Source organism: Babylonia areolata, chromosome 15, assembly GCF_041734735.1.
Source record: "Babylonia areolata isolate BAREFJ2019XMU chromosome 15, ASM4173473v1, whole genome shotgun sequence".
Classification (NCBI taxonomy): Eukaryota; Metazoa; Mollusca; class Gastropoda; order Neogastropoda; family Buccinidae; genus Babylonia; species Babylonia areolata.
In genome coordinates, this window is record NC_134890.1 from 31825891 (window position 1) to 31851969 (window position 26079).

Genomic DNA, 26079 nt, shown 5'->3' on the forward strand with positions numbered 1-26079 from the left:
CAGAAGCCGCATATTACATGTGGATGGGGCTGATGACTAGATCTTCAGGTAGATGGTTGTTGATTGCACAATTCTAGATAGAAGTACAGTCTTGACTAGATCTTCAGGTAGATGGTTGCTGATTGCACAATTCTAGATAGAAGTACAGTCATGACTAGATCTTCAGGTAGATGGTTGCTGATTGCACAATTCTAAATAGAAGCACAGTCATGACTAGCTCTTCAGGTAGATGGTTGTTGATTGCACAATTCTAGATAGAAGCACTGTCATTAGATCTTCAGGTAGATGGTTGCTGATTGCACAATTCTAGATAGAAGCACAGACTCACACCTCTTGCGACCTCTTGCACACGACAGTGAGACAGAACGCCCGGCACGCTGGCCAGAAAGAAAGAAAAGACAGAAAGAAGGAGAGAAAGAAAGAAAGAATGAAAGGGAACAAACCATTTACAAACACAGAAGCACAGATTCACATCTTTGGTGACCGCCTTCACATTTAAGGGAATAAGAACACCGGGTACACAGGCGAGAAATAAAGACAGCTAAAAAGACAGACAGACAGACAGAAAGAAAGAAAGAAAGAAAGAAAGAGAGAAAGACAGAGAGAAAGAAAGAAAGGAAACAAAACCATTTACAAACACAGAAGCACAGGTTCACACCTTTGGTGACCGTCTTCACATTTAAGGGAATAAGAACACCGGGTACACAGGTGAGAAATAAAGACAGCTAAAAAGACAGACAGACAGACAGACAGACAGACAGACAGAAAGAAAGAAAGAAAGGAAACAAACCATTTACAAACATAGAAGCATAGATATATATCTTTGGTTAACCCCCACTACATTTCAGAGTCAGAGCACCGGGTACACAGGTAAGAAAGAAAGAAAGAAAGAAAGCAAGAAAGAAAGAAAGAAAGAAAGGAAACAAACCATTTACAAACAGTACACACGACTCGTATATCTTTGGTTGACACCCACTACATTTCAGAGAGTCAGAGCACCTGGTACACAGGTAAGAAAGAATGACAGCTAGAAAGAAAGAAAAAAGAAGAGAGAAAGAAAGAAAGAAAGAAAGAAACCTTTTACAAACATAGTACAGAGTACAGACTCATATGTTTATGGTTGACACCCACTACATTTCAGAGAGTCAGAGCACCTGGTACACAGGTAAGAAAGAATGACAGCTAGAAAGAAAGAAAAAAGAAGAGAGAAAGAAAGAAAGAAAGAAAGGAATAAAGAAAGAAACCTTTTACAAACATAGTACAGAGTACAGACTCATATGTCTATGGTTGACCCCCACTACATTTCAGGGAATCAGAACACCGGGAACACAGGTAAGAAAGAAAGACAGACAGAAAGACAGAAAAAGAAAGGAAACAACCCCTCTACAAACAAAGAAGCACATACTTATATATCTTTGGTTGACCGCATTACATTTCTGGCAGTCACAACACCGGGTACACAGGTAAGAAAAAAAGACTGCTAGAAAGAAAAAAAAACGGAAGGAAGAAAACAAAGAAAGAAAGAAAGGAAGGAAGGAAAAGAAAGAAAGGAAGGAAGGAAGGAAAAGAAAGAAAGGAAGGAAGGAAGGAAGGAAAAGAAAGAAAGGAAGGAAGGAAGGAAGGAAAAGAAAGAAAGGAAGGAAGGAAGGAAGGAAAAGAAAGAAAGGAAGGAAGGAAGGAAAAGAAAGAAAGGAAGGAAGGAAGGAAAAGAAAGAAAGGAAGGAAGGAAGGAAAAGAAAGAAAGGAAGGAAGGAAGGAAAAGAAAGAAAGGAAGGAAGGAAGGAAAAGAAAGAAAGGAAGGAAGGAAGGAAGGAAAAGAAAGAAAGGAAGGAAGGAAGGAAAAGAAAGAAAGAAAGGAAGGAAGGAAGGAAAAGAAAAGACAGAAGCCCAGCACATATTCACATCTTTAGTGACCGCCACCACATGTAAGGGAATCAGAGCACTGGGTACACAGGTAAGAAAGAAAGAAACAAAAGAAAGAAAGAAAGAAAGAAATGAAAGAATGAAGAAAGGACAGAAATCCAGCGCTGACTCACATCTTTGGTGACACCAGCCACATTAGAGGGATTCGCAAAGTAGGTATGCAGGCAAGAAAGAAATACATGCAGCAAGAAAGGAAACAAACAATTTGCAAACAAAGTGGCACGGACCCACATCTTTGGCGAGTCAGAACAACGCGGGTATGCAGCGAACAACGGACAACAAACAGAAAGAATGGAAAGGAGAAAGAAAGAAAAGAAGTACAGACTCACATCTTAAGTGATCTCTGCCACAACATAAGGAGTCAGAATGCCGAGTACAAAGCTAGCAAATAACGACAAACAGAAAGAATGGAAAGGAGACAGACAGAAAGAAAGAACGGAAAGAATAAGGGCAGAAAGAAAGAATGAAAAGGAGAAAGAAAGAAAAGAAGCAGACTCACATCTTAAGTGACCTCCGCCACAACATAAGGAGTCTGAATGCCGAGTACAAGGCTAACAAAGAATGACAAACAGAAAGAATGGATAGAAGAAAGAAAGAAAGAATGGAAAGGAGAAAGAAAAGAAGCACAGACTCACATCTTTCGTGACCTCTGCCACAACATAAGGAGTCTGAATGCCGAGTACAAAGCTAGTAATTAACGACAAACAGAAAGAATGGATAGAAGAAAGAAAGAAAGAATGGAAAGGAGAAAGAAAGAAAGAATGGAAAGAAGAAAGAAAAGAAGCACAGACTCACATCTTCAGTGATCTCTGCCACAACATAAGGAGCCTGAATACTGAGTACAAAGCTAACAAAACGAAAAATAGAAAGAAAGCTTGGAAAGAATAAAGACAGAAAGAAAGAATGGAAAGAAGAAAGAAAGAAAAGAAGCACAGACTCACATCTTAAGTCAACTCTGCCACAACATAAGGAGTCAGAATGTTGAGTACAAGGCTAACAAAGACTGAAAAACAGAAAGAATGGAAAGGAGAAAGAAAGAAAGAATGGAAAGAAAGAAAGAAAAGAAGCACAGTCTCACATCTTTCATGACCTCCGCCACAACATAAGGAGTCAGAATGCTGAGTACAAGGCTACCAAAGAATGACAAACAGAAAGAATGGAAAGGAGAAAGAAAGAAAAAATGGAAAGGACAAAGAAAGAAAAGAAGCACAGACTCACATCTTAAGCGACATCAGCCACAACATAAGGAGTCTGAATGCCGAGTACAAAGCTAACAAAGAATGACAAACAGAAAGAATGAAAAGGAGAAAGACAGAAAGAAAGAATGGAAAGGAAAAAGACAAAAAGAAAGAACTGAAAGAAGAAAGAAAGGAGCACAGACTCACATCTTTAGTGACCTCCGCCACAAGATAAGGAGTCAGAATGCCAGGCATGCAGGCGAAAGAGTTAGTGACGCTGGCAATGCTGACAGCGAAGCGGGGAGCGATGTCAAAGGTGTTGGGCAGAAATCCCGAGAAGGCGAATCCCATGAAGCCGACAGACACCACCAGAAGGGACATCACCGCCGCCACATGCGTACAGTCCAGGAAACTCATGACGAGCAGACATACCGCAGGCACGAGACTAGCTGGCGAGAGAACAGAACAAAGTTCTATAGTTCATGTTTTGTTTTTGTTTGTTTGTTTACCCCCCCCCCTCCTTGATAACGGAGTATGGCTGCCTACATGGCGGGATAGAAACGGTCATGCACGTAAAAGCCCACGCGTGTACATGAGTGAACGTGGGATAAATAAGCAAATGAATGAAAAACATGCAGACACACATTCACATACACACACACACGTGCATAACAGATGTGCAACAAACATGCAGCTTCACAGATATGAAAGCACAATCAAATACACATAAACGTACATGAGCACCAAAACACACACACACACACACATTACCCTGCATCCCCCCCTCCTCCACACACTGATTTCTAGGCTAGTATCGCAGCTTCCACGGCAGACACACACACACACACACACACACACAAACACACACTTGTGCGCTTAGAGTTGATTTCATCAAGATTTTGCACCTTATAAAATTATATATATTTTATTTCATTTAATTTTTTTTTCTCAAGGCCTAAGCGCGTTGGGTTACGCTGCTGGTCAGGCATCTGCTTGGCAGATGTGGTGTATGGATTTGACCGAACGCAGTGACGCCTCCTTGAGCTACTGATACTGATACTGCTACTGAACGTGGGAGTTGCAGCCCACGAACCAAGAAGAAGAAGAAATGTGTTTGTTTGTGTCAAAACAAACATAGTTGAGAAAAGTGAAGAACACAGTGAGCGTGTTTGTCATTATATGCAAATACACACAAAGAGCGATTGAAAAAAGAAAGGGTGAAACAGGCACATGCAACACACACACACACACAAACCAAGAGGCATCAAAACCGTCATCAAACATTAAAGAACAAAACTAATGTCCATCATTTGAAAAAAAAAGCACATAAAAAAGAAATTAACAAATAATGAGGCCAGGAGATGAAATGATTAACAGACAGCAAAGAGTGGTAACTCTCTCCATTCACAAGGTACACAACTTCAGGTCAGTGCTGCTTACGCTACCGATTCAGCTAGCACACAGGTAAATATAAGGTACATCGGAACAAACCCAGACACTTCCTCAAAAAGGAAGCGCCGGGCCTGTCCTAATACCGATCATTTGACATGTGCACACAGCAGCAAAGACAGAAGAAATGTGCAAACACAAATTAGCTTTTATTCAAGACTGGCATAGCCTCTTTAATCCTGAACAAGCCACACAGAACACATGGACAATACAGAACATACACATGGTTGCCTCGGTGGTTTATCAACTGGAAATTAACAAATAATGAAGTATGAATGGATCTGCCCTTTTGTCTTTTTTACTTTTGAAAAGAACTCTGTGGGCTACAGCTGACAAACAGCAGAGGCCACGCTGTCCACTTACACAGAACAGTGAAGAGTCGCCGCATCCAAAACACTGTCATGGCTTTACGTTTCACAAGGAAGTCTGCAAAAAACCCGCCCGTCATCTGAACGATGAACAGCGCGATGTATGGCAGCATGGAGTAAAACCCGTTCTGAAATGAAAACAAAACAAACTGCGTTAAATCAAAACAGAACAACGTGCTTAAAAAATACTGAGCTACGTATCTGGTTTCTTTTCTTTTCTTTTCCAATAACAAAAAAGATACATACATGCTTTGTATTGTATTTTATTTGTATTTCTCTTTTTGTCACAACAGATTTCTCTGTTTGAAATTCGGGCTGCTCTCCCCTGGGAGAGCGCGTCGCTACACTACAGCGCCACCTATTTTTGACTCACTTGTGTAAACAAAGTGAGTCTATGTTTTAACCCGGTGTTCGGTTGTCTGTGTGTGTGTCCGTGTGTCTGTGTGTCTGTGTGTCCGTGGTAAACTTTAACATTGACATTTTCTCTGCAAATACTTTGTCAGTTGACGCCAAATCTGGCATAAAAATAGGAAAAATTCAGTTCTTTCCAGTCATCTTGTTTAAAACAATATTGCACCCCTGGGATGGGCACAAAATTTTTTTAAAAAGAAGCCTAATTATATGCAAACTGCATTTACTGTTATATTTATATTTTTTGTATTCTCTAAACTTGGCACTTTGACCTCTTATTCTGACACAACAACAAGAGGAGTCATTATTATCATTTTTTGTTCAAACAGGAACTTCTTTTGCTAAGCATGGAAGTTTTATTTATTTTGCAAACGTTTTGGTGCAGATAGTAAAAAAGGGAAATTACTCTGTAATTAATGCCAGGGGACTTAATTTGCTTTAAACTGATCTTTCTCATCTTAAACATTACATTTTTTTTCTTTTCTTTTCTTTTTTCTTCTCCCAAGCTTATCCATCATATTGAATACAGAGCACTTTTCAACCATTTTTAAAATCTCTTTTTTTTTCCTCCTAATGATTCCATTACAGGATAAAGCGTGAAGCACAAGTGAGTCTTGAAGGCTTTGCCTCTTGTTTTTGTATTTTTTCCTGCGTGCAGTTTTATTTGTTTTTCCTATCGAAGTGGATTTTTCTAGAGAATTTTGCCAGAAACAACCCTTTTGTTGCCGTGGGTTCTTTTACGTGCCCTAAGTGCATGCTGCACACGGGACCTCGGTTTATCGTCTCAACCGAATGACTAGTAGCCAGGCCACCACTCAAGGTCTAGTGGAAAATATCGGCGGCTAAGCCGTGATTCGAAGCAGCGCGCTCAGATTCTCACGTTTCCTAAGCGCACGCGTTACCTCTAGGCCATCACTTCACATCATATTATATCATAAATACATACTTTAAATAATCTTTTTTAGCTGCCTCGTCATCTGCATCGTTTCAGTGGTGTTACTCGTGTGCCGCTCATTCGGAGTCCCACATACACAGCCACACTCAGGTTTGTCTGTCGCAGTCTGAGCATCGGCAATATAATGTTTAACTAATATGATACGCATCGGCAATATAATGTTTAACTAATATGCTACGCATCGGCAATATAACTTTTAATTAATATGATACCCCCGAAGATGTTCAACTGTAAACTTACTGTTTAGACTTGAACAGAAATACACGCTACAAAAATTGAGACAAAACGTATTCCACATTGGAAGGTGAAGACAAGAACGTTACAACTTCAATAGTGAATCCGTTTCAGAGCACTGTGTTACCACCTCACACACAGACATGATGTATACATGCACACGCACACGCACACACACATACACACACACACACACACTCTCTTTATTATTATTATTATTATGAACATTTACGCCTAATCTTGAAAATAAGCCATAGGCGTTTACAAATAGAATACATATGTAAACATCAAAAAGGAAAAATTAAACACAAGATACCAAACATCATTGAAAACTATTCATCCACCACCACCTCTCCCCCCCTCCCACACAATACACACAAGCACACGCGCACGCACACAATCACAAATAGTACACAATCAAAAATACCACCAACAAATCCTGAAACTATCAAAACTCACTCACTCACAAATTGTCATTTTAAATCATACTGTTGAGAATTAATCAGGAGGGGAAAAGGTGGGTCTTCAGACTGGATTTGAAAGATTGCAGCGAAGCTGAGTGACGGAGAGGCTGAGGAAGCTGATTCCAAAGCAAGGGGGCTTGGTATGAAAAACTGCGTTGGCCATACGTTTTGATTCGAGCAGGGGGTATCCTAAGCATACGGGTGTCAGAAGAAGAGCGGAGTTGGCGTGAGGGTATGTATGGATGAATTATAACCTATTTGATAGTAACCTATTGTTTGAAGCAGTTCTAATTTAAATCAGAAGCCCCAATGGCTCCATGTTATTATTTCATCTCGTTGATGAGCAACTTTATTGCTTTCTTTATTTTTTTTAATTCATATTCAGGTAGAGAGGGTGGTGGAAAAAAGTGATCAGAGTCAATGTGTCGCGTTGCCATGACATCCAGGTCAGTGCGTAATACAAAGTCATGATGTTAACATTATATCCTACTCACCAATCTAATATCAAAGGATCTCATTCTGTCTTTCTACTCACCCACTTGATGTCAAAGTTGTTAACATTATCTTTTACTCACCGATATACTATGAGTTTCCCATTCTAGAAGTCTTTTACTCACCCACTTGATGTCAAAGTTGTTAACATTATCTTTTACTCACCGATATACTATGAGTTTCCCATTCTAGAAGTCTTTCTACTCACCCACCTGATGTCAAAGTTGTTGACACTATCTTTTACTCACCGATATACTATGAGTTTCCCATTCTAGAAGTCTTTTACTCACCCACTTGATGTCAAAGTTGTTAACATTATCTTTTACTCACCGATATACTATGAGATTCCCATTCTAGAAGTCTTTTACTCACCGACTTGATGTCAAAGTTCATGACCTCGTACATGTACAGCGGGAGGTTGGACATGAAGAGGAACAGCCCCCACGTGAAGGTCACGTGAGCTGCCGCAATGGCCCAGAATGCAATGGAGCTGAAGATGCTGCACCACGGCACGCTCATCTGCAGCACACAGGGACACGGGTACGTCACCACATCGTCATGGTGTCATGGATGAGCTACCTGCTTCTCCTTCTGCGTACTGACGGGCGCAATAGCCGGGTGGTTAACCCTTTCACCGCCAAGCTCGCACTTATGCACAAGCGTGGTAGAGGACCCATGTCACTGAAAGGTGACCATTCACTGGTCTGTTATCCATGAACCTACTGCTCTTAATGTTCGGTGGTAGGACAGGCTATATTTTCTATACATCGCAGGGGGAATCCCCAGCTATTCTTAGCCACTGTCTTTTCTGTGTTAATACCACAAGGGAATTTTATGCTCTAAATTGACTGGTGGTGAAAGGGTTAAAGTGTTGGGCTTTCGATGTGAGGGTCCCGGGTTCGAATCTCGGTAACGGCGCCTGGTGGGTAAAAGGCGGAGACTTTTCCGATCTCCCAGGTCAGCATGTGTGCAGACCTACTTGTGCCTGAACCCCCTTCGTATGTACACGCACGCAGAAGATCAAATACGCACGTTAAAGATCCTGTGATCCATGTCAGCGTTCGGTGGGTTATGGAAGCAAGAACACACCCAGCATGCACACCCCGAAAACGGAGTATGACTACCTACATGGTAGGGTAAATAAGCAAAACAGTCATACATGTAAAATGTTACATGTCTGTCTCAGTGTGTATGTATGCGTGCCTGAAATCCAATCGAATGACACAGGAAATGAATGCTTAGCGCCCAGCGTCAGCCGTCAGTTGGATCTACCCAGGAAGGCAGCCTGTTGTGCAAATGACCCCGAGTTTGTTAAGCGCATTGAACGTGGTCTCTGACCGAGGATAGGTACTATAATTATAAAAGTATCCATATCATTCATTCATTCGTTCGTGGGCTGCAACTCCCTCTTGAATGTACAAGTGGGTTTTTTCGTGCTTGACCGTTTTTACCGTCAGGCATTAACTGAAAAAACCCAGGCAGCTATTCTCAGAGATGTGCATGCTATGCGTGTTCTTTTGTACCACAGTCTACCGAAGGCTGCCATGGATTGTGAGTTCTTTAACACTTGCATGTGATCTTGTGCATATGTGTATGCACACAAAAGGGAGTTAAGGCACCAGCAGGTCTGCTCATATGAATGTTGGCCTGAGAGATCGGAAACATCTGCACCTTTTAACCCACCAGGCGCCGATACCGAGATTTCAAACCAGGACACTCATACTGAACGCTGCGCCCGTCTCACCACGGCTGACGATGTGGAAGGTGGTGAGTTATGTCCCTTTCAGAGGACTGGGTATTGTAGAATCTTCCTTCCCAGTGCAGCAGTTAGTTTGGGTTGGGGCGGGGGGAGGGGGGGGGGACAACAGGGAGTCCCTTCCCTGCCAGTAGGCAAGAACATCTTTTTTTCTCTTTGATCGGTTTTGGACATAACGTTGAGTAGCATATGGTCCCATACTCAACTGGGAAATGCTCATCCAACAACCAGGTGGTGAAGAAAGTCCTTAGTTCTTTATTTCCCCTACATGGGTCGTTCTGTAAACCTACATGTTTTCTATTTCCTTCTTAATGATGCAGCATGTAAAGGCCACTGCGCGAAGAATGTGTCACAGAGGATCAAGCCACATGGGCAACGATCAGAAAGTGCTGCTCGTGTTCTCCTTCAGCTAACTTCAGCAATGCATCATGCTGAATGACACAATTGTGTAGATTGAGCTTTGTACTAGATATCGGTCGTGAAGAAATTTTAGTTTAAAAATAGTTTAGCATCATTTAATTGGACCACTTCCGTTCATTCTAAGCACGTTGGGTTACGCTGCTGGTCAGGCATCCGCTTGGCAGATGTGGTGTAGCGTATATGGATTTGTCCGAACGCAGTGACGCCTCCTTGAGCTACTGATACTGATACTTCCGTTCATTTATGACTGGTGTCCTCTCACGACAACATATCTCGGGAAACATTGACATTTGATTTTCTGTACAGGTTTGAAGTGGACCGATCTCCTGTATTTCGGAGAGAAGAAAGACTGATGCGTGACGACCTGATGCGTGTTGTTTGTCTGAGGTGAGAGGCCATGTAAAAGTTGAAAACACGGACCAAAAATATCAAACAAACAACAAGAAAAAACAAACAGCAAAGCTACCTCCTTGCCCAACAAACCGGCAAAGGTTAAATGACACACTATTCCCACTCTAACCTTAAACGAGGGAGCTGTAGATTATGAGAACTTTGAAAGGTTTGGCCTTTTTCTCAAAATTCACGAAAGTCAATTCATTCAGTTTGAAAGTAATGAGTCGAAACGCTAAAAGAATTGTTTTCGATTGGTGTGATATATGTGCGGTCAGCCACAGTTAAAGGTATAATGATCCATGCCCTTTGGTGCAACCAGTGTAGAAATCGGTTCGAAGTATCACTATCAGTAGTTCAAGGGGGCGTCACTGCGTTCGGTCAAATCCATATACACTACACCACATCTGCCAAGCAGATGCCTGACCAGCAGCGTAACCCAACACGCTTAAAAGTAATGCCAACAGCACACGGTGTTCCCAGGCGGTCACCCATCCAAGTACAAAGTACTAACCGGGCCCAGCGTTGCTTAACTTCGGTGATCGGACGAGAACCGGCGTTTTCAACGTGGTGTGGCCGTTGGCAAAAGGTTCGAAACTGTGTGGGAACTCACAGTACAGCTCGGCTGCTAACAATATTTCTCGCATGACCTGGACTTTTGGTGATGGTCACTAAGTGTGATTTAGTGCTGCAATCTCGAGCTAATTTTTACGATCTTTCTGTCGAATGCTTGCTGTGGAGTGAACAAAAGGTACCAGAAACCAGCTTTCTTACATGACACAGACACAACCATCACAAATTCTATCTCTGCTCACGTGCACACAGACACAACCATCACGTATTGAAGGTAAAAATGACAGGTCATACTAAACACATGCTCAAATTTTCCTTTTTCTTTATTGAACGCTGTATTTTGTCTTGTTTCTTGATACTGAAAAGTTTAAACCAACACGTGCTCAAAATATGTATTCATAGATTCGACACGCCTTAAATAAAATTGGCTAATTATTTTTCAGTAAACTGACCAGTGTGCTGACATGCACACAGACACAAACATGACAAATTCTCTCTCTGCTCGCGTTCACACAGTCACAAAAATGACAAATTCTCTCTGCTCGCGTTCACACAGTCACAAAAATGACAAATTCTTTCTTCTCACGTGCACACAGACACAAACATGACAAATTCTATCTCTGCTCACGTGCACACAGACCCAAACATCACAAATTCTATTTCTGCTCACGTGTACACAGACCCAAACATCACAAATTCTCTCTGCTCACGTGCACACAGCCACAAACATCACAAGTTCTCTGCTCACGTGCACACAGACCACAGACACAAACATCACAAATTCTCTCTGCTCACGTGCACACAGACACAAACATCACAAATTCTATCTGCTCACGTGCACACAGACACAAACATCACAAATTCTCTGCTCACGTGCACACAGACCCAAACATCACAAATTCTATCTCTGCTCACGTGCACACAGACACAAACATCACAAATTCTCTCTCTGCTCACGTGCACACAGACACAAACATGACAAATTCTCTCTCTCTTCTCTCTCACCTTATCTTTCCCTCCGGACACCTGCCCCCTGTTGGCCACAATGTAGTCTCTCTCTTCAGGGTGGATCCAGCGAGACGTTTCCGGGGTGTCTGACACAATCAGCATCCACACCAGGCACCACACTATGCCCAGCACACCTGTACACATTCAGCATGTACACCTATACACAACACAGCATGTAAACCTGCACACCACAGCGTGTCATGTAAACCTGCACACCAATATGTGTCCTGCAAACCTGCACACCACATGTCTTGTAAACCTGCACACACCACAACATTGTAAATCAACGTGAATACATTGTCCCAATAAACCTGTGTCTTGTAAACCAGCACACATCAGAATAAGCCCTGTAAACATACGTGAATACTTTGCCCCCGTAAACCTACGTCTTGCAAGCCATCACACATCAGCCTTTTTAAACCTATTGTGAATACTTTTGTCCCAATAAACTATATCATGTCAACCATCACACATCAGAACAATCCTTGTAACCCTGTATGAATGCTTTGCCACAGCAAACCTATGTATTGTAATACTGCACATATCAGAACAAGCACTGTAAACCTGTGTCAATACTTTGCCCCAGCAAACCTTTGTCTTGTAAAACTGCATCACATATTTAACATACGTAGTCAGAGAACTCAGTTCACCTGAGAAAACAGGTGTTACACGCTGATAGGGATCAAGCTCAGAATTACGACCGAGTGTGCGAGCGAGACAGCCATCAGCTCATGCCTAGCTTTGCTGATGACCACAGTCCATTACTTCACAGCTCGTGCCACGCTACTGATGGTAGGTTTTTTTTGTGGTTCTCACTGATTTCAGTTTTAGTCCCCTTCTCAGACACATTTCGTAAGGCACGGCAGAGAGCACATCGCAGTACAATAGCTGTGATCGGATGTATTTCAAAACCTATTTTGTTTTCAGGATACCATGAAGTGCGAAATGTTATAGCGAAAACAAACAGCACTGCCAACAAAAACACAGTTTTGCTGCATCAGATTCTCCTTTTTTTTTTAAAATGCGTTTGATGCGATTTTTTATGCCCCTAAGCAGGAGAAATGTCAGTGCGAGCACGCGATGACTATGGTGTGTGTGCACGTGTGAATATGTGTGAATGCATGCACACAAACATGAATGTCTAAGCGTGTGTTCGTGCTCTTGGGAGAGCAAGCACTCGAGCGCTGACTTTTTTTTGTTTTTGTTTTTTTGTTGTTGTTGTCTTTTTTGCTGCCCCATCATCAAGGTTTCAGTGGCATTACTCCCACGCCGCTCATTCCACACACGGGTTGGTCTATCTCAGTCCCAGCGCCGGCAGTTCGCAGGGAACCATCGATGTTAGGTCGCCAGGAGGCACACACCAGGGGAGACCGTGCACTGCTGCTGAGTCACTTCGGTGGTGCTCAGTGGTGCCTGTTCTGATTCAACGTACTTAGGACACGACCTACCAGACCCCCTACTGACGACAATAATGGCTTTGTCGCGAAGCCAGACTGAGTATCCGTCTCACCCAGGGGTGGAGACCGCCACCACGTCCCTCCAACGGCAGTTCCCCCATGAATCCGCCGACACTGAAGACCTTGACAAGCCTGACGGGCGCAATAGCCGAATGGTTAATGCGTTGGACTGTCAATCTGAGGGTCCCGGGTTCGAATCTCGGTGACGGCGCCTGGTGGGTAAAGGGTGGAGATTTTTCCGATCTCCCAGGTCAACATATGTGCAGACCTGCTTAGTGCCTGAACCCCTTCGTGTGTATACGCAAGCAAAAGATCAAATACGCACGTTAAAGATCCTGTAATCCATGTCAGCGTTCGGTGGGTTATGGAAACAAGTACATACCCAGCATGCACACCCCCGAAAGCGGAGTATGGCTGCCTACATGGCGGGGTAAAAACGGTCATACACGTAAAAGCCCATTCGTGTATATACGAGTGAACGTGGGAGTTGCAGCCCATGAACAAAGAAGAAGAAGAAGAAGACAAGCCTAACCCCAAGCACGCCGATCGCTGACTTACCATAGACATAGAAGGATGAGGGCCACCCCCCAGCAAAGCCGTACTTGCAGAGCAGGGCGGTGGTGGGAAAGACGACGGAGTTGGCCAAGTTCTGACCGCTGAAGGACAGACTGAGCAGTGTAGTTCTCTCCCCCTTGGGCGCCCACCTGCCCCAGATGCCGAACATGGACGGCATGGCGAAGCTCTGAAATGACCAGGTGGGTAGGAGAGGAAGATAACACACTCACCTACACATCCACGCACACATACACCCCACACATGCGCCGGACACAAATAAAATTAATATGATAAAGCAGAGCATGTCACATTCTTGTCCGCAATGCAAATATAAATGTAAATCCTTTACTTCACATGCACACACTGCGCCAAAGGTTCAACACAAGAAAAGACGCTCTGGAAACCCTGTTGGACCAGAGAGCACTTCACAATGTGCAGACCCACACCAGTGCTGAACAGTTTACCCCATTTCCTCCTGTCTTGACCCTGATCTGCATCGCCACCAAAATCTGATCTGTTCATCACATCCCGTAATGGACTTAAGATATTACACTAATTCTTAAATTTTGCCCCATCTCCCAGTGATGGTAAATCCTATTTGCAGTTCCCTGGATTTGGATTCCGATCCGGATTAACCCCCGAAATGTTATCAACTTATCCCTAATCCCTCAACAGTAACAGACACTTCTACAAGGTTTGAGAAAAATCCCTCTTCAATCTTTTGCACGGTCCTGCTGACAAAACAAATGAACCAGAGTGAAGACATAACATCCCTGGCAAAGAAATGAACCAGAGTGAAGACATAGCATCCCTGGCAAAGAAATGAACCAGAGTGAAGACATAACATCCTTGGCAAAGGAATGAACCAGAGTGAAGACATAACATCCCTGGCAAAGAAATGAACCAGAGTGAAGACATAACATCCCTGGCAAAGAAATGAACCAGAGTGAAGACATAGCATCCCTGGCAAAGGAAGTGGGAAGCACACTCACCGTGCACACCCCGACGCCCACTCTCAGAACGAAGACTGCCCAGGGGGACCAGAAAGCAGCGGGGTGGCACAGCATGGTGAGCACCGACATGACCAGCATGCTCACCACCGTGACGTTACGAGGGCCGAACATCAGGAACAGGTACCCCCCAAACACCTGGGTGGTCATGTACCCCCAGTACAGCGCTCCTAGCAGCAGTCCCTGTGTCTCCTTGGTCCACACGAGGGGGCCGTCCTGCCGGGTGGAAAGAGTGATGATCAGTTCACAGCAGACACTTACAGTATTTAACTTTTTTGACTCACTTGTGTAAACAAAGTGAGTCTATGTTCTGACCCGGTGTTCGGTTGTGTGTGTGTGTGTGTGTGTGTGTGTGTGTGTGTGTGTGTGTGTGTGTGTGTGTGTGTGTGTGTCCGTGGTAAACTTTAACATTGACATTTTCTCTGCAAATACTTTGTCAGTTGACACCAAATTTGGCATAAAAATAGGAAAAATTCAGTTCTTTCCTGTCATCTTGGTTAAAACAATATTGCACCTCTGGGATGGGCACAAAAAAAATTGAAGCCTAATTATATGCAAACTGCATTTACTGTTATATTTATATTTTTTGTATTCTCTAAACTTGGCACTTTGACCTCTTATTCTGACCCAACAACAAGAGGAGTCATTATTATCATTTTTTGTTCAAACAGGAACTTCTTTTGCTAAGCATGGAAGTTTTATTTATTTTGCAAACGTTTTGGTGCAGATAGTAAAAAAGGGAAATTACTCTGTAATTAATACTAGGGGACTTAATTTATCACAAGTGAGTCTTGAAGGCCTTGCCTCTCTTGTTCATTTTGTTTTGTTCTGCTGTTCTTTTTCTTTCACCCAATCTTTCGTGCATCTTGAGTGGCATCACGCCCACACCCAGTGTCCCGAATCTGGCGCTGGTTCTAGTGAGCCATGATCGGCGCATTGCACATCATATTGTATTGTATTGGTTTATTCTTTTTTATCAGAACATATTTCTCTGTGTCAAATCCGGGCTGCTCTCCCCACTGAGAGTGCGTCGCTACACTGAGAGCGCCACCCATTTTTTGTATTTTTTCTGCCTGCAATTTTTATTTGTTTTCCGATCGATAGGGATCTATCGATGCTACATCGCCATGAGGCCTTATACCAGAGGAGACCCTGCACTGCCCTTGGGTGGTGTTCAATGGTGCCTGTTCTGATTTAGTACGCACAGCAATCTACCTATTAAGCCCCACACTACAATAATCGCGAAAAGTCGCGAAGCCAGACTGAGTGAGCGCCTCTCTTGGAGTGGAGGTCTTGGCAGGAACTCACCGGATGTGCTTGGAAGTAGGCGGAGGTTGGGGATCGAAACAGGTAACCATGACAGCAGAGTACGAAAGGTCACAGAAGTGGGGACATCTTATTGTCATCTTTCACGATGAGTGAAAATAAGGAAGATGATGTTGAGTTAAAGACTACAAGACAGGACTAGAATTTACGCTTCCTTTTCAACAATATCCAAGTATAAACCAGGCCCGAGAAATACACACACATGCAGTGCTGCTCATGAAATCTGAGCAACTTTCAAAGGCGAATTAATGAACTGGATGACATTCGACTGCGTAATCGCAGACTTTCCATGTGCTTAAACTTATTTGTGAAGCTTTTACATTGAATGCGTGTTTGTTTTTTCTCTTCTTCAAAACACAACACAGGTTCAGTTTCAGTTTTAACAAGGTGTTGAAGTGTGCGGACGGATATATACCCGCTGCATTACCTACAACTGCTTAATAAACGAAAAAGAACAAATGCCTGCCATAAAACCAACGCGCTGATCAGGTGTTCACAGCCGACGCTGGGTTTGGAAAGAACATTCACATAAAAATGACTGTAAAAAATCTAAAAAGAAAGACAAAGCGCACGCACAATGACACTAGTGTGCATATGCACACACAATAAACACTTTGTGTGCGATTCACATTAACTTAGCGCATTACGTATGCGCATACACATACACACACAAACTGAGCACATGCATGAATAATTGTGAACGGCTACACACGCACATAGCTCCAACAATCCAAACACTCACAAATGTAGACAATGCCCCGGCACACACACACACACACCTCAGCTCCCAGGATACACACACACACACACACACACACACACACACACACACACCAGCTCCCATGGAATACATGCACACACACACACACACACTGCCACAGATTTGCCGCAAGAAGAGTAAGAAAAGATATCCAAGGCCATGTTGTTTAGTCCCTTGCATTTGGGAAAACCCAGACAGAAAACTGTGCATCGTTGGTTTGGAAATTATGCCAATGTTCGTTTGATAAACAAAAGATTGTGCTCTTCCTTTCGGGTTAGATATGCAGCCGCTCCATCTCTCTGTCTTTCTTTCTGATCTATCAAATGTAGACCAATCACTGTTACAGCAAGTCTGTCGGATCGCTCATTTCCCTCAACACCTGCATGTACAAGGCAGTACATCAATGAGAGCTTTTGCATCTGGATGTTTCACAAGTTCAAGTTCAAATTCAAGTTTTAAATATTCTTTCACTCCTATTGGAGTATGGAGGATTACTGCAAAATAATCTTTTCATGCCCAGAACAAACATTTCCAAATAAACAACAATGTCACATAAAAGCTGAGAAAACACTAATGTCTTTTAACTCCAAAAGTGTAGCTTGGCAACATTTGCAAATCTAATCATCTTACTTAGAGCTAAATTGACTTTTTTGCATCCTTTGAGAATATTACAAAAAATTAAAAACCGATTCTGGAGCAAGTATTTTTAGGAACATATTTATTTCAGAACTGATCATAATTGGGACATTCCATTATAAAATGAAACTCATCCCCAATCACACACATGTTACAAACCTTACAAAGCCGTAACTCTCGTGCTATGCCTTTGTGTCACACGCACACACACACACACACACACACACACACACAGAGTAGGAAAGAGGGATACAAAGCTTCTCACCTCTTTCTCTTCGGCCGAATTATTTGTGTTCAGGTGTCTGTCACACGTTCCACCACCAGATTCTCCCCCAGCAGTTTCCTGTTCAGCACCACTCGAGTTTGTCCGAACGGGAATCCCCGTTTGTGAAACACTGTACACTGGTTGTGGTTCTGATGTGGTGGAGTCACTGTATGTCCATGCTGAAAATGTCACATGCTGTTTTTACATCTCGTTAGCTTCGTCGTTCTGTCTTGGCAGTGTCGATTGTGTGAGGCCACGGAGAGAGAGGGAGATACACAGAGAAAGAGAGGGAAAGGACTGGCAATGAAATATGTATGAGAACACATACAGCAATGATTATCAAATCAGCTGTAAAAATAGAGACAACACACTTGCAGAAGCAAAACGAGAGAGGTAAGGAGAGACAGAGACATGGATTACAGACAGACAGAAGAGCACCCAGTAATCTCAAACACAACACACAAGTGCTACTTTAACATGTCCATCCATCCACCCACCCACCCATAGCCATCCTCCAAAATATCAACACACACACACGCACGAACACACACACACGCACGTACACACACATGCAATCACACGCACGCATGTAAACAAGCACACATAGGAACACACACACACACACACAGACACTAACATACACACGACACACACACAAACACACATACACTCCCCTCACACACACACACATACAAACCACCACCACCACCACCAAACCGTACCAGACACATCCCGATCCCCACCACCATACGCCACTGAAACACGCACACTCACACACACACATTCTCTCTGTCTCACACACACACATACATACACACACACACTCTCTCTCTCTCTCTCTCACACGAAACATACCACCACCACTACCACCACCCCACCCACGCACACACTCTCTCTTTCTATCTTTCACACACACACACACACACACACAAACCACCACCACCAAAACCGTACCCACCAGACACATTCCGATCCCCACCACCACCACCATAGGCCACTGAAACATTGCGGGCAGCATCAGAAACGAAGGGCACGTGCTGTGAGTGACTGTCCATCAGGTCCAGGGCAGTGTGGTTGACCATGCACACGATGGCCATCGAGAAGGACACACGCTGCAGGAAGATGACAGCATTGCAGGAGAGGACCAGGTAGGCCACCAGGAAGCGGGAAGAGCGCCATTTGGGAGGTCCTGTGCGAAACAACGAGAAGCCATGTGTTCTACAAATCAGAATCAATGACGGGACATTAAACAAAATCCATCATCAGAAGCCGTGTGTTTCTGTACTACCTCGCCAGTGGTCTGACAGACCGTGCCTGTCGGGAACAACGGTGTAATCGATATTGGAGGATGGTGTGGAGAGATGCTGGCAAATCACACACGCGCGCGCCCATAATTTACTCACACACACACACAACACACACAGCGCACACGCATGCATCCATGCACGAGGGCACACAAACACACACAACAACAAGTTTTAAATCGACTATCTGATCTAAATATGACTGTCTTCTTGTTTAATCAGTTCCGATTTATAAAACTCATTCAGTTATTGTCAATATCTTATCACAATAAATTATTACTGTGACTGGAAGATATTTCCATAGGAAATCGTCAGCTGAATATTTCTTTAATGCATGAATGGTAGCTGTCGTAAGTTATATTTCCATTCCTTTGGGAATAGAATTGTTTTTTCTTTAGACAATGAAATCGTATTTTAAGACATTTCAGTATGGCCTCTTTGGTGCTGTGCAGTTCAAGATAAACAAGTTTCCAAACAACTGTGAAATCAAATTTCTGTGTCCGTTTAACACAGGGACTGTATGGGGATGTTCCCAACGCCGACTGTCCTAAAACCCTCTTGGCCGAGAGAGTGGGGATGTACTTGGGCAAGACACTCTTCACTATAATCAAATTCTAGCCCAAATAGTCGGAACAGCAGTTGCCTCCTCTACTGTCCTGATGGTCATAGTCGGACACGACTGACTATGATATAATTATATATATTATATATATATATATATATATATATATATATATATATGGGTGTCATCTGAAAGATAAATATATTCATAACTGATTGACGTGGTCTATGTCGTACACTTTAGGCTACTGTTTTGCAACTGATTAACCGTTTCTCAGCGTAGCGTCAAAACATATCTTCCCCTCCCACATAACTTCAGTTTCCACATACTGTTTGCAAACCAACAGACGTGCATGGTGGTCACACCAGCCTGTGATAAAACTATTCCTCAGTTCGTTCACTGCAAGAGCACGCAGTGCACCTGGCGTGTTTGTCATCAGCATGCCTGTCATCATTTTACATTACATTGATTCATTGATGACAGGTTACCGTGCAGTCGTGACAATGTGCGATGATTATTCAGTCCATGCCGAATCAACACACTGAAGGGAGTGTGGGTGGGAAGGGAGAAGGGAGGGGGGAGGGGGAGGGTTTTTTTTTTATGCAGGACCACATTGAACTTGAGTGGAGAGATGGCCTAGAGGTAACGCGTCCGCCTAGGAAGCGAGAGAATCTGAGCGCGCTGGTTCGAATCACGGCTCAGCCGCCGAGATGCTATGAAATAATCATTGACACTAGATCCTGAATCAGAAATGTATGTGAAACAACCTTCAAGGTCACCATTACAAACACCATTGAGAATGGTCAGTCCAAATACACTGCACATGTTAAGTAATCTTTTCCCATAAGAATTCAGTACTTTATCTTCAGAATTTCTACTCATTATATTCCTATCATTTTTGTGACAGATGTAAATTTCACTTTCATTTATTATTTCAGGGGATAAATTAGAGGTTCTAGAATTCATATCTCCACATAATAATAAATCGACGTCATCTAAAGACAACAATTTCTCTAAAATACACTCTTCCAACATATCAATGCCATTGTCAAAACCACACATATTATAATATGGTGCATGCTCAGGAGGAATATACGTACACACCAGCAAAACATTTTTAGTGAAACCAAAATAACTTTCATCCAACTTAAATGTCATACAGTGGTGGTGTGTCCCATCGAGATCGATGATGAACCATCGTGTCATCCAGTGGGATGGGGGGAGGGTGGGTGGGTGGGGGGAGGATGCTCATGATCTATCTGTATGCGCAAGATGGCTGAATAGTCCAATCTGCGCACGAAATTTTGCGACAGCTGGGGCAACAAAGACTGCTATCATTGTCAGGGAGCAATTTTCTGTCATACAGTAAATACAGTCACAATCAATATACTTACATCAGGAAGTCAGGTTTTAGTACAAGCAAACTATTTCCGCCGAGCTCTCCCTTGCCGTGTCTTATTTTGATTGCAGTTTGGACATACGACTTCATGGTCTATAAAAATACAACTTTTCAACAAACGTTTCTACAAGACAGACAAAATCAAACGATGAAACATATTGAACAAAACTGAAATTATCTAATTTGGATAACAATCCACAAATATTCCAGTGAAGAAATGAAGTGCTATTTATAGAAGACTCCAAGTTTCCCAAATATTGATTTATAGAACTATCCCCTCCCGTCTCATTCACCCTTATACCATCATTTTCTTCCTCACATTCTTTCTCACAAACAATTTCACATGTCACTAAACCATTGTTTACACCATCCATGTGTAAAGAATCATCCTTTTTCTCATCATCAGAAACTCCTTCCATCATCACCAGTGTGTTTCCATCCACATTTTCATATTCAGTACCGTCCTCAGTCATACAATCACCATCATTGTTAAATCTCAACATGTCGTCACAACCACCACACACATCAATAATTTTCTCAGTCACACCATCACACTCTGTGTTTAATCTCATGTCATCACAATCACCACACATATCGATCATTTCCCCAATACACCATCACACTCTGTGTTTAATCTCATGTCATCACAATCACCACCCATATCAATCATTTCCCCAGTCACACCATCACACTCAGTGTTAACTCTCATCATGTCATCACAATCACCACCCATATCAATCATTTCCACAACTACATCATCACACTCTGTGTTTAATCTCATCATCACAATCACCACCTGTATCAATCATTTCCCCAACTACATCATCACACTCTGTATTTGATCTCATCATGTCATCACAATCACCACCTGTATCAATCATTTCCCCAACTACATCATCACACTCTGTATTTGATCTCATCACGTCATCACAATCACCACCCATATCAATCATTTCCCCAACTACATCATCACACTCTGTGTTTGATCTCATCATGTCATCACAATCACCATCCATAACAATCATTTCCCCAACTACATCATCACACTCTGTGTTTGATCTCATCATGTCATCACAATCACCACCCATATCAATCATTTCCCCAACTACATCATCACACTCTGTGTTTAATCTCATCATGTCATCACAATCACCATCCATATCAATCATTTCCCCAACTACACCATCACACTGTGTGTTAACTCTCATCATGTCATCACAATCACCACCCATATCAATCATTTCCCCAGTCACACCATCACACTCTGTGTTTAATCTCATGTCATCACAATCACCACCCATATCAATCATTTCCCCAGTCACACCATCACACTCTGTGTTTAATCTCATGTCATCACAATCACCACCCATATCAATCATTTCCCCAGTCACACCATCACACTCTGTGTTTAATCTCATGTCATCACAATCACCACCCATATCAATCATTTCCCCAGTCACACCATCACACTCTGTGTTTGATCTCATGTCATCACAATCACCACACATATCAATCATTTCCACAACTACACCATCACACTATGTGTTTAATCTCATGTCATCACAATCACCATCCATATCAATCATTTCCACAACTACACCATCACACTCTGTGTTTGATCTCATGTCATCACAATCACCACCCATATCAATCATTTCCCCAACTACATCATCACACTCTGTATTTGATCTCATCATGTCATCACAATCACCACCCATATCAATCATTTCCCCAACTACATCATCACACTCTGTGTTTGATCTCATCATGTCATCACAATCACCATCCATAACAATCATTTCCCCAACTACATCATCACACTCTGTGTTTGATCTCATCATGTCATCACAATCACCATCCATAACAATCATTTCCCCAACTACATCATCACACTCTGTGTTAACTCTCATGTCATCACAATCACCACACATATCAATCATTTCCCCAGTCACACCATCACACTCTGTGTTTGATCTCATCATGTCATCACAATCACCATCCATATCAATCATTTCCCCAACTACATCATCACACTCTGTGTTTGATCTCATCATGTCATCACAATCACCATCCATATCAATCATTTCCCCAACTACATCATCACACTCTGTATTTGATCTCATCATGTCATCACAATCACCATCCATATCAATCATTTCCCCAACTACATCATCACACTCTGTATTTGATCTCATCATGTCATCACAATCACCACCCCTATCAATCATTTCCCCAACTACATCATCACACTGTGTTTGATCTCATCATGTCATCACAATCACCACCCATATCAATCATTTCCCCAACTACATCATCACACTCTGTGTTTGATCTCATGTCATCACAATCACCACCCATATCAATCATTTCCCCAGTCACACCATCACACTCAGTGTTAAACTCTCCAAACTCCCTGATAACATCCATATCAAATCTGTCACTGGTAACACACTCCTTGTCACCAACATTTTTTTCACTATAAATATAAACATCTCTGCCATGATCTGTCAACATCACAACTTCATCACTGTGTTGCACAGGATCAAAAGTAACAACTTCATCAAAACACACGTCATCATTTACATCAGATGTCAAAACATGCACACAGAGAGACACAGTGAGAGAGAGAGACAGACAGAGAGACAGAGTAATGCATATTTGTACGTCAGCACATAAACATTAATACACATTGTGTGTGTGTGTGTGTGAGAGAGAGAGAGAGAGAGAGAGAGAGAGAGAGAGAAAGAGAAAGTGTGTGTGTACATGTGTGCGTTCTCGCGTGTGTGCTAACGCGCATGTATGTGTTTATGGATGTACGTATGAATGTATCCATGTATGTGTATATATATTTATAATCATACTATATATATATATATATACATGTGCGTGCAATCGGTGGCCTTGCTTGCTTTCCATGTCTGCGCATCTCGCATTGTTCATACATAACACGGCGACGGAAGTTTTACACTGCAATTCAATCTCCTGGAAATGATGCCCGACAGGTGTTCCTGACGTATCCATGACATCTGTCACGTTGGTGTGAGTGTTTGTGTTGGTGTTCTCTTCTGTCGTGGAGTGATTTGCCAGCCTGGGGTCAGTGTGGTGATGCTTTTGCGTGTTGTCTGCAGCTGTGATTTACCTGTGTTGTGTGCAGCTGTGGTTTACCTGTGTTGTGTGCAGCTGTGGTTTACCTGTGTTGTGTGCAGCTGTGATTTACCTGTGTTGTGTGCAGCTGTGATTTACCTGTGTTGTCTGCAGCTGTGATTTACCTGTGTTGTGTGCAGCTGTGATTTACCTGACACATTGAATTCCACCGTTCGCACTCTCTCTCTCTCTTTATATATATATATATATATATATATATATATATGTGTGTGTGTGTGTGTGTGTGTGTGTATGTATATATATATATATATATATATATAGAGAGAGAGAGAGAGAGAGAGAGAGAGATAGATAGATGGATGGATAGATAGATAGATAGATATGTCACACACACACACACACACAGATTGTTGTAAATGTTGTGATTGTTTCCCCTTAACCTTTCCCTCCTTCCTCCCCCCGCCACCTCCTTTTTTTTTTTGTCTAATATCAATTAATGTGGATAGACATTAAATGAATTAAACACACACACACACACACACACAATATCACTTAATCTGGAAAAACGTTAAAGTGAACACACACACACACACACACACACACACACACACACATACACACACACACACACACTTCTCGTCATCACTCAACTCACCTAGCACGCACTAAAATATGCATCGTTTATCGGAGGGTGGACATACATAAATCCCGCACATACAGACACAGACACAGACACACAAACAGCACAGCACAGCACGAAGAAAGACATTTGGCCCTTGGCAAGACAATATCATATTCTTTACCTGTTTAGAATATCAAGTAAGCATCATATTGAATACAGCATTTCACTGCGAAACGGAACACTTTATTTGCACTGAAAGATTTCTGGGCGAAGAAATGCGAACACCTTATGATTTTGTATCTAGGAAAGCAAACATGCATCCTACAATGCCCAATATCATTTCTTCACACATTGAGGGAACAATTATCTGGGCTTCTGTCTTAGGAATATGTTTGTTTCGACCTGAGCTTGGGTAGCCTATACAGGGGTTTGCCTTGGGATGAGAGAATAGCACTCATTGCTGCGAACTTTCCGCCAACGATTTAGTCACTGCATATGGCAAAATTGGCACAACCGTATCGAGGTGATTACAGATTTAAATTATACAATTTATGAATAGCGAAGATTGGCAACTCTCTCCATTCACACGGTATACGACTTCAAGTCAATGCTGTTTATTCTTCTGATTCAACTTGCACACTGTAGTAAATAAAAGGTGCTTTAGAACAAACCTAGACACTTCCTCAAAAACGGAAGAGCCGGGCTTGTCCGCATACCGATCCTTTGACATGAGCACACAGCAGCAATGACAGAAGAAATGCACAAACACTACTATACAGTTTAACTCTTTCCATACGAACGGCGAAAGAGACGACGTTAACAGCGTTTCACCCCAATTACCATCATCAAAATATTGCAAGTGGAAGGCTCTTATACTGAAGACATGAATGTTGACAAAGAATACCACAATTCTCACGACGGAAGCTAAAGGTTGGGTCATTCAGACACCCACTGGACATCCGAGGGGTCTGTGTAGAGGAGAAGACAGGACTGGCCGTACTGAGTGAGTTAAAGTTCTACGCATTTTGTGAAAAAAATATCTTTGGTTAAACATTGATATTACACAAATCGATGCCTTTCGGGGTCACCTGTCACTGTTGGTCGTCATCAATTTTAACCAGGAAGCGATGCATCCACGTGCAGAATTTAATACAAATGTTCGTGCCTCGCTGTCTCTTCGCATGTTATAGGGATAGTGGGATTGTTAACGCATATTTGCCAGATTGCTCAAGAGGGCTTTTTTTCTTTCTTTTTTTTAGATCACTTTTTTGACTCACTTGTGTAAACAAAGTGAGTCTATGTTTTAACCCGGTGTTCGGTTGTCTGTGTGTGTGTCCGTGTGTCTGTGTGTCCGTGGTAAACTTTAACATTGACATTTTCTCTGCAAATACTTTGTCAGTTGACACCAAATTAGGCATAAAAATAGGAAAAATTCAGTTCTTTCCAGTCATCTTGTT

General features: G+C 42.5%; 1 protein-coding gene and 1 pseudogene across 1 annotated transcript in view; both read right to left on the reverse strand.

The window, feature by feature from the left end:
- LOC143290578 (sialin-like) overlaps positions 1-26079 on the reverse strand; it is a 39618-nt gene that overhangs the window by 4963 nt on the left and 8576 nt on the right. Inside the window, exons 2-9 of the mRNA XM_076600149.1 lie at positions 18589-18819; positions 17631-17809; positions 14626-14859; positions 13637-13820; positions 11619-11755; positions 7847-7993; positions 4914-5046; positions 3309-3550 (exon numbers count right to left, since the gene is read on the reverse strand). Coding sequence (XP_076456264.1) covers positions 3309-3550; positions 4914-5046; positions 7847-7993; positions 11619-11755; positions 13637-13820; positions 14626-14859; positions 17631-17809; positions 18589-18819 — 1487 coding nt within the window. The remainder of the gene's footprint in view (positions 1-3308; positions 3551-4913; positions 5047-7846; positions 7994-11618; positions 11756-13636; positions 13821-14625; positions 14860-17630; positions 17810-18588; positions 18820-26079) is intronic.
- LOC143290621 (5S ribosomal RNA) lies at positions 10499-10624 on the reverse strand (annotated as a pseudogene).